The sequence below is a fragment of the Zootermopsis nevadensis genome, unplaced genomic scaffold (genome assembly GCF_977971745.1).
Source record: "Zootermopsis nevadensis isolate Lab colony 2312 unplaced genomic scaffold, Znev_1.0 Znev_ptg000011l, whole genome shotgun sequence".
In the NCBI taxonomy this organism is placed as follows: domain Eukaryota; kingdom Metazoa; phylum Arthropoda; class Insecta; order Blattodea; family Termopsidae; genus Zootermopsis; species Zootermopsis nevadensis.
In genome coordinates this window covers 4,033,236-4,042,287 of record NW_028259143.1, presented here as the reverse complement: position 1 = coordinate 4,042,287, position 9,052 = coordinate 4,033,236, and the positions used below count along the sequence as shown (strand labels likewise).

The 9,052-nt window shown below is 33.6% G+C and overlaps 3 protein-coding genes across 5 annotated transcripts; all 3 read right to left on the bottom strand.

The window, feature by feature from the left end:
* Positions 1 to 1,759: 1,759 nt before the first annotated feature.
* Positions 1,760 to 2,771, bottom strand: ATPsynG (ATP synthase, subunit G). The gene is made up of 3 exons (XM_022067575.2): positions 2,616 to 2,771; positions 2,130 to 2,290; positions 1,760 to 1,980 (listed from the first exon to the last, which is right to left on the bottom strand). The coding sequence occupies exons 1-3, from the start codon at positions 2,665 to 2,667 to the stop codon at positions 1,882 to 1,884; spliced, it is 312 nt and encodes a 103-aa protein (XP_021923267.2). The 5' UTR covers positions 2,668 to 2,771; the 3' UTR covers positions 1,760 to 1,881.
* Positions 2,772 to 3,885: 1,114 nt separating this feature from the next.
* Positions 3,886 to 7,313, bottom strand: Tbcc (Tubulin-binding cofactor C). Of its 3 annotated transcripts, none has more exons than XM_087347116.1 (3): positions 7,174 to 7,313; positions 5,455 to 5,495; positions 3,886 to 5,137 (listed from the first exon to the last, which is right to left on the bottom strand). In XM_087347116.1, exon 3 carries the CDS (start codon positions 5,115 to 5,117, stop codon positions 4,155 to 4,157), a length of 963 nt encoding a protein of 320 aa, XP_087203242.1. In that variant the 5' UTR covers positions 5,118 to 5,137; positions 5,455 to 5,495; positions 7,174 to 7,313; the 3' UTR covers positions 3,886 to 4,154. The 3 variants fall into 3 exon arrangements, with proteins under 3 accessions (XP_087203242.1, XP_087203243.1, XP_087203241.1); XM_087347117.1 differs by lacking the exon at positions 7,174 to 7,313 and adding an exon at positions 6,525 to 7,167; XM_087347115.1 differs by lacking the exons at positions 5,455 to 5,495; positions 7,174 to 7,313 and having other exon boundaries at positions 3,886 to 5,180.
* Positions 7,278 to 8,773, bottom strand: LOC147874030 (protein CEBPZOS). Its single transcript, XM_087347118.1, has 3 exons — positions 8,511 to 8,773; positions 8,320 to 8,364; positions 7,278 to 7,418 (listed from the first exon to the last, which is right to left on the bottom strand). The coding sequence occupies exons 1-3, from the start codon at positions 8,638 to 8,640 to the stop codon at positions 7,309 to 7,311; spliced, it is 285 nt and encodes a 94-aa protein (XP_087203244.1). The 5' UTR covers positions 8,641 to 8,773; the 3' UTR covers positions 7,278 to 7,308.
* Positions 8,774 to 9,052: the final 279 nt, after the last annotated feature.

Sequence of the window (9,052 nt, the reverse complement as noted above, 5' to 3'; positions counted from 1 at the left end):
GACATGTGTTTTCTTTCAAACTTCTTTGGATTGATATTGTGCACAAGTGCACTCATTGTTAAAATGTTATTTTTAAAGACTATTTTCTTTAAATTTCATTTTTACAGGAGTGTTTTTCCACCTCCTTAGTTATCTGCACTACTTCAGTTCTGAATGTGCTGTCCCTAACGTTGGAAAAAGTGAATTGTGGTTTCTGAACCTACTGCAGGACACATCCACACATGCTTTAAATGGCTGACAAGTATTAAAACTTTTTATTTTGGGTCAGAACTTCTATTCTTATGGTCATGCCTGTTCAGAAATACCATACAAACATGGGGCTGATTCTCAATGTTTATGAAGCTATGGGGAGCTAAAGAAACAAACACAAAGTTAAAGACATTCATATTTCTATATGTCCTAGACGTGTGATACGTTTTAGTTTCATAATTTTGTCTGTTACATTGTTTTTACCAAATTACATTTTTGAACAAATGGATATTTTTGGAAAAATAATGTATATATGAATTGTGAGACGTACCTGAGCAAACAAGATATTACATTTGGAGCAATTCGAAATTTATGAATGGTCTGTTGAAACATTTTCATCTTCTCCATGTTGCAGGTAAAGAAGGCATATCAGTAATCAGTGTAACAATTCAGGACACATGCAATAGGGAAGTTTGTTGATGATGTCATGCACTGCTTCCGTCATTTTCTCCATTAACATGTACCTGTGATGGTAGTGTTATTAGTACTAATACTTGAATGAAATGTAAAAGTATTAAGTTGTTTCCCCATTAGAAGTTATTTTTAAACATTTGGCCAATTACCAAGAGCTTTAAGTTTAAGAGTCTGCGCTTGGAATAGGTACCTATGGTATAACATAATACAGTGTAATTAGTCTGAGGTACATATCTTTCTTAAAATAATTTATGAATCTATCATTTTTGTCCTTACTATTTCTCTCAAGCTCAATAATTTTGCAACAATGGAAAGAATCAATTGTCCCTATCCATAAAACAAGACAAAACTGAGTGCAGTACCTTCTGAATATTCTTCTGGCACGGTTAACGCCATTTGTGAATGAAATTATCGAGGACGATCAATGTGGATTCCGTTGTAATAGATCAACTATTGGCCAGATGTTTTGCATTCGAGGATGGCAAATGGATGGAGTTGGCTCAGGATCGAGGCAGGTGGCAGGCTTTGGTGTTGTTGGTGCTGAACATGCAGGTTCTGCTACCAGAAAGTTAGCATTCCAGTACATTCATAACAGTGCATAAAGGCATCTAGTGTACATTAAGAGGCTGTTCTCATTCTTAAGCATTCCTAGAGCTCTTCTAACTATATATATTAAAGAAATGGTAAAATATTTAACAGAACTACAACAACCATCCCACAAAGATAATATGCAAATAAAACAATTACTAACCTTTCATTATCATATTTAATCCATAACAGCATTCACTTGCTTCTTCAACCTTGTTCATTTGTCAAACATACTATATTTTTACTAATCATATTGCACTTTCTGTGAGAAGTAAAACTTTGATCAATAGAGAGCACCTCCATTCCATGAAATACTCGCACATTTTTCTCAGTTCTTTGCCTTAGGATTACATATAACACACAGTTTTGTAATTTGTACCAACTTTTTACTCAGCCCAATACAAAACTATACTATACTAACGCGATAATGACTGAATACATGGTATCTCACAAAGTTACGAAACTGACAAATACCTGCTCTTTAGTTATTCAGAAATAACAGATACAGTAAGGTTCAAATACTATAATTTATATTTTAATTTGTATGCTACAAATAACATGTACACTTCAACAGATATTGCTATAAGAGCATTCCAGAATTTAGTACAATAATTTTACACAGAAAAGATATCATACATGATAACCAACAATGCTTCTCTTCCCAATGCATTCACCAATGAAGAACCATAAAACAACTTCTGCTGTTACTAGTGAGTTTAGCCATGCTTCCTGAAACAGTATAAGCAACACAGAAAACATGGACTGGAGTGTATTGCGGTACTTAATTTCATGAACATTTTATTTATTTAGAAACACAGACGCTCCATAAATTATGAAATGCACAAGTCTGTTATCGTTCATGTAATCCATATACTAACTTTTACAGAGGCTTCCTTCCACTTCCCAGTTCGAAACCCTGTGAGCAGTTTCTGTATTCCAGACCGTATTTGTGGAATATCTGCAGGAGTTGGCGGTACCAATTCAACTCTAGCATATTTCAAAAACAGGTTAAATCTTGGAGTAGCAAAGTCAACAACACCTGTAACAAAACCGTCACAAAAATCAACCTTCATCCAGTTTACTGTTGATAGATAGTTTTGTGCCTTTCATGATTAAAAGGGGACATGGAATCAGTTTATATACAAAAATATACAAATAGAGGGTTTACATACAGACTTTTAATCCAATACATTAACAACTAGTGTTGACGGATATATTAAATTCAACAGAAAGAATGAGAAGTGCTCTGCGTAAAGCTGAATGTATGCCTAATACTGGTAATCCGTAATAAAGTAAATATGGACAAAGACGAAAACAGTGTTTTATATTTAAAATATAACGCAGTATTTTGTTCACAGAATTACCTTTTGCCACAACTGGGCCTTTGGCCAGCAAGGACGACAGAGATTTAGCCATCTTTCGTAGGTCCTACCTCTTCCGGAAAGATGTACTACGAGCAAAGGTATCAGTAACCAACTTGCTGAGAAACTTTAGTCTTTAGAGTAATTAATATTCAAACACACATAAATATTACTGTAAAAATTGTGTTCATTCTCGATGTAGATTATTGTAACTTTGTGAGAATAAATTTGACTTCGATTGTAATAATTGGAAAGATTGCAGTAATAATGTATGATTCCGTCACTGCTGCCATCTGGATAAAAAGTGGTCATTAAACGCGCGAAATATAATTTGGTATTACATACGCACATTAAAACCTTATTTGGACTGACATACCATTTGGATCTCTATAAATTGCTCAAAAAAACAACAGGCTGGAACAAAACCCAATCTATATAGTTTGGGATTTCGGTTACTTTTTAATATCGATAAAACTATAACACGTATAAAACATGTTATCAACATCCTTGGTCAAGAAACTGATGTTGTTTTAAATAAATATTAAAAGGATTTCACATAGGCAAGAAGCATACTTGGCTTTTGAAGGTACAGGCTTAAGGTTAAAAATCCTCTCATTTGTCATCAACAGTTTGTTTCATTACCTATGATCCTTTGTAACAAATCCAACAAAGAATGACGAAAACCCAGACTTGTATCTCGGTCAGTTTCAGAATTTTCACCAGAGTAACAAACCAAAATTCAAAATCTGCAAGTTCCCACTCCCATAATAAAATATAAACAGCTGAAAAGATATATTGAATGGTAACATTAAAATGTAGATATCAATTTCTGACTTGAGATGTCAGTCAAAAGTATGTTTATGGCATATTTTTTATTTAGAATTCAGAACTTGCTTGAAATGAAAAAGAAATTATAGTCCCTTTGAATTTTGTATAAGCAGGTCTTGGTTTTATTAGACAAGATCAAAACCTTGTAATGAATTTCACAGTGGTGAAGGTATCAATGTTGGTCTTCTGGACAGTCAAATCATACTACATTTTATGCAGATACAAATGTTTTGGAGGAAAATACTACCGCCACATTCACCCCTAAAGATGGAATCAGTAACTGACTTCAAAAGCTAAAGGACAATACCAAATGTATTAGTAATGACATTTTGAAGTCTAGTTAAATCATTCCTATGTGACTTATTTCTCAGCTCTGTCCACTACAAATACAATCACTCAGGTATATTTAAGATTAAATAATTTGTATTGAACATAGACAAATGGCTATATTTAAGTGATTTATTACATTCAAACAGAAATAAGGTTAACAAGCACGAAAAATTAAAAATGTTAAATCTGCAGAAGCATTTTAATGAGGAAACATTTTCTTTTGTTGAAGATTTCTGTCTTCATACTCACAGCTGTGAAAACCTCAAATCTTACATTTTCTGTTGTTTTCCAGAAACATATCTGAGAAGCCAGTAAAACATTTATGTCCTATCATCGCATAATTACATCATTGCATTTCATATTACATATTTATCTTCCCACTAATCATACCCAATCACATTTCTTTTCAACATCTTTCAATATACACCAGTTGGGCGAAGGTTCATCACTTGCCAACCAGTTAAAATCATTTACCAAATTCCAGTTATTTATATTTATATTTAAGCCAGCTATTTTAAAATGGTTCTCCATATTCTCATACTTCCAATTGTAAGGAGCAAATCTCACTCGAGTTGAATCTTCAATAATAGCTCTACTAGTGACATGTAAGTAGAAGTCACAGTCTTTTGTGTTGTGGATGCGCATCTGCTGACAAGCAACAATAAAAATGCAATCTTTACAATCATCAACAAACACTGATGTTGCAATTGGTCCAGACATAACTGTGCAATTGTGAAGTGACGTAATGTGAAGAGTGCTAGGAGAGCCAGTCAGTCTGATAGTGCAGCTTCCTAAATTTGTTAGTAATACATCTTTCTTGCATATTACTTCATGCGAGAGTGACAAAGTCTCTCCCGTTCTATCAGAAAAACCACAGATATTTCCAGCATGCCCACATACAATCTTGTTCAATTGTAACTTGGCAAGGGATGTTGAATCAACAGTGTCTTCAATTTTTTTAAGAGATGATTCCTTTCTAATATTATTACCAACATTCTTTAGCTTAAAACCAAATTTCTTTTTTGATAGCAGTCGTTCTTCAAGTTCCTGACACTTCTGCTGCAAACTCTGAACAGCTTCCTGTGCTTTACGAATGTCATACCCTCGCAGATAGAATGCTGAAGCAGAAACAAATCGCTGAAGACTCTGAATATCTTTGCTGATCTTGTCAAAATGGGAAGGGAGTTGATTTTTATCAACTTCTCCCAAATCAGCTGCATTCAGAGCACTTTCTATGTCATGCCTGTTCTCTGTAAATGTGTCAGCATAGGAGCTAATTTGTTCAATACTTGATGAAGTTTGTTCTTTATTTTCTTGTTTTCGTTCCAGTTCTTGCTGGCGTTCCATTTCGTGTCGCAGCAACTTCCCTGTAACAGTTTCCTTATTCTCTTCAACAGTTAACTTATCCATGTTATAAGTACAATAAATACTCAGTCACCTGTAAGTCACTCCTTTCGCCTATTGGGTATGACACCTCAAGCTAAAGAAATTAAACTAAAAATGTATCACTAGATATCACTAAATACACTATCCTGAACCTCCATAACATTACACACTAGGTGTTCAATGTTTTTTGGTCAAATCTTAATCTTTTATAGCATCAATTCCAGCTTTGCTTTGGTGGTACATTGGTTCTCTAACTTAAGCTGCATGACGAAGATCAATGATAGGTTGATGTCCTTACAAAGTTTTTTCCTTATGTTCTTTCCGAGTTTCAGGATGTTTCTATAACAGTAACACAGAAAGCAATCAGTAATCATTATATTTCAACATTATATTATTTCAACATTCAGTCTCTCAAACCAGAAAATAATATTCAAAATTTGTTCTCAGAATGGCAAACTGGTCTCTGTGATCCACTCAATTATGAGGGATGACTCAACCTCTCTAGAAACAACTGTGAAATGGTACGAAATATTTCATGTTAGCTTTCTTTTGAAAGAAAAATTCATGTTCAAAGCAAGAACAGTCACATCCTTAAACACAGTACAGCAGGCAGTGTCAAACAGATACAGGCTGATTTATTTATTTATTACGAAATCAACCACTAAGATTGTGGCATCACTTTGTTTCCCTTTCTTCAACACACAAAGTAAAACTGATGGCATATTTACAATCTCAATATAATCTGAATACCAAATTCATAAAATCATAAGGAAAATATATATTATATCAAATCACCACATTATTTTCCATTTTAGACACATACACCTCAACAAACATCAAACATTTTTTACAGACTAAGTATAAAAGTTTTCAGGATTCCACAGTGAATGAGAGAAAAATGTTCAAACCAGTAAGGGACAAATAATATAAGATATGTATATAAAAGAAGAGTAGTGAGAAACATCAAAAAGCATAACACTCCCTTTATAAAATGACTTCAATCAAAACACATTGTCAAAAAAGTACCTAAATAAAATGGTGGAAATAAATAAGGGGTGTTTATGTACAGCTGATGTGACACACAGTGTGATCATCTTCCACCATACACATGAACAAACTCAGGAATAATTAATCCAATTTTAATTAATTCAATGCTGGAAAATTCATTTATTAAGATCTTAAAATATTAATAACTACACTGTATAAGAGCATAAATACTTTTTTAAACTTATCTCATAACCCAACAGAAAAGTTGACAGTGGAACCACGGTTCCGGAGATTTTGACGTAAATACGTCTCTGTTATGTAATGTAATGTAATAATTCTTATATAAGATAAGTAATTGCGATATTATAAAAAGGTTTTTACCAGCACAAAATTATCTAGTCTACAACGCACTTCTACAGGTGATTCGCAGATCAGCTCCTTCCGCAATAACGAAAGCGGATTGTTGACGGCAGTAATGTAACACAACATTGTCGAGTAAACAGATGATGTAACAATTAGTTTCTTAGGTAACATAACAATGCACACAGGATTTCATATAAAATCAAACCATTGTTGTCAGTCCATATTTACACATTGTTGAAATGGATCTTACACATCTTCGTTACGCTTTTTGCCGAATGACCCTTCCGTATAGACGTATTTACGTCAAAAAGTTGCATAAATGGATTTTGCAACTTACTTGGATATACATGAAAAATAAGCAGCATAAACAGTTTTACCTTACAATGATAAACATTCATTACAGTATTAGTTAATTCATACTAATCATTATAATAAAATATAATGACAAGCTCAGTTCAGTTTGATTCTTGTCCTCCATCTGGCAACACCTTAATTTCTCCACCACGCCTAATAAATTTATTTGTGCTGTATAAATCTGATTGTTGGAACTACCACTGCTTTCAAATAACAGGGCACTCTGCAGGCGATAAGGAATTAATTACTCTGACAACTGAAAATGTTACATGTAAATAATTAAAACAATGATTACAACTTAATTATTCTTTACCTTCAAAGAAATACTCTCATCATTTTTCAATACAAGATTCATTAATGACCAGCCAAATCCGCCAACTCCAATTAAATAGAAGAGATCACAGAGCAACCACCCCACATTTTGTGCTCCATTAATTATTCCTAAAATCTATGCATCACTTGAAATTTTGCCCTCTTGTTTCCACAACTTCATATCCAATTCACGTATCTGAAGAGCTTTTGGGTGTGATGAGAAAGATTCTCCTATTCTGTAATAACCTAAAATAAATGAACAGAAGAAAAACATTTTTCATAATTGCTTAAACAGTAAGTCATAAGAGAACACCTTAAAAGGGAGCTACAACCCTCAACAGAAGAGCATAACAACAAGTATATATGAAAGACACTAACTCAGTTACAGTATGATCACAGAGCAAATAAAAAAACTTTACATCAGATACAAATAGATAAAAAATGAGTTTTTTAAGGGTAAAATGTATAGCACTATCTGAGTAAAGAACAGAAAATAATTTTTGTTGGCTAATAAATATTTTCATTTATAAACTGCTAAAGTAAATTTCTATTTTTAAGAGTATAATGTTTCTTTCAACTTGTTTGTACTGTTCAATGTAAGATATGAATAATTTTCAAAGGCCTACTGGGTAGTCACACTGGAGTCTTTTGTATTCTTACCTACCACTCAACCTAAATCTAATCTGCGACAAGCTTAGTAATCCTACGAATATGTTTCAGTATGCACATAACCAAATTCTGCCAAAACATTGGTTTTTGTTTGATGTGTGGGAAAGTGGGGCAAAAACAAAGACCACAAGCACAATTAGGCAGTTTTTTTGTCTATTCCAAAATATCAGAATTTCAGTAGCATTACCCTCACATTAAAAGTTCATATTTGAACAACATAAGTCAAAACGTAAAAATATGATGCTGGTATGACATAAACTGTTATGCTATCCATACATAATACAACAAAAACTGTCAAATTAATTTAAAGTACTTAGGAGTCTCACACACACACACAATGATACCTAATCAAACTTTGTCATCTTTCAGAAATCAGATCTTAAACTGTGTCTAATATATTCTTGCAGGATTGTTCTAATAAAGATAAAAAAGGAACATTCATATAAACTGTATATTGGATCAAGTACACTCTACTTACCACCCAGAATCCAGGGATAGTTTTTGTGCATATATAAACGAAAATCTGTAACAGAGAAATGCAGACTGTACGTCATGGAGGAACAATAAATATCCATTGCAGGACGTTGTAAGAAACTGACAATCACGTTTCTGGCACTCAGAATAACTACGGTTTACCGTAAAACCACTTTCCACTTGCTGCCCACTCACCAGAAGATGTGTTCATACGATGCCAAATTCCATATGAAGCTGCAAATAGAACTGCTTCTACAGCGAGAAACACTTTAGCACCACCTTTAACATATCTTGAATATTGTCGTTTAGGATTCTTTCTTAACATATCACCACCAACAACATATAAATAATGTCGGGCAACAACACCTTTTACGATAATTCCTTAACAGGCATTTCTCCTTAGCCACACAAATTACAGAATTGTGGCCTCTCTGACTATAAGGAACACAGATTATACCAACATCGAACAAATTACAATAGCAAGAAACATCGCTTCATGCGACAACTATTCTGCCATCTCTTAGGGAAGAGGTAGAACACTACGGTCGGCGCCAGTGTATTTGCTCATCCGGTAACACGGCCAACTACCCACACAGCTTCCATAAATAATAATTTTGAAATCATGATATTGCAATCAGTCTTACTAGCGTAAAAGTGAGTCTGGCTGAACTGTATGCAAACTGATTTAACCAATTTCTTTTCACTTGTACCCTAATAGAATAATAAAGTTTTCAACA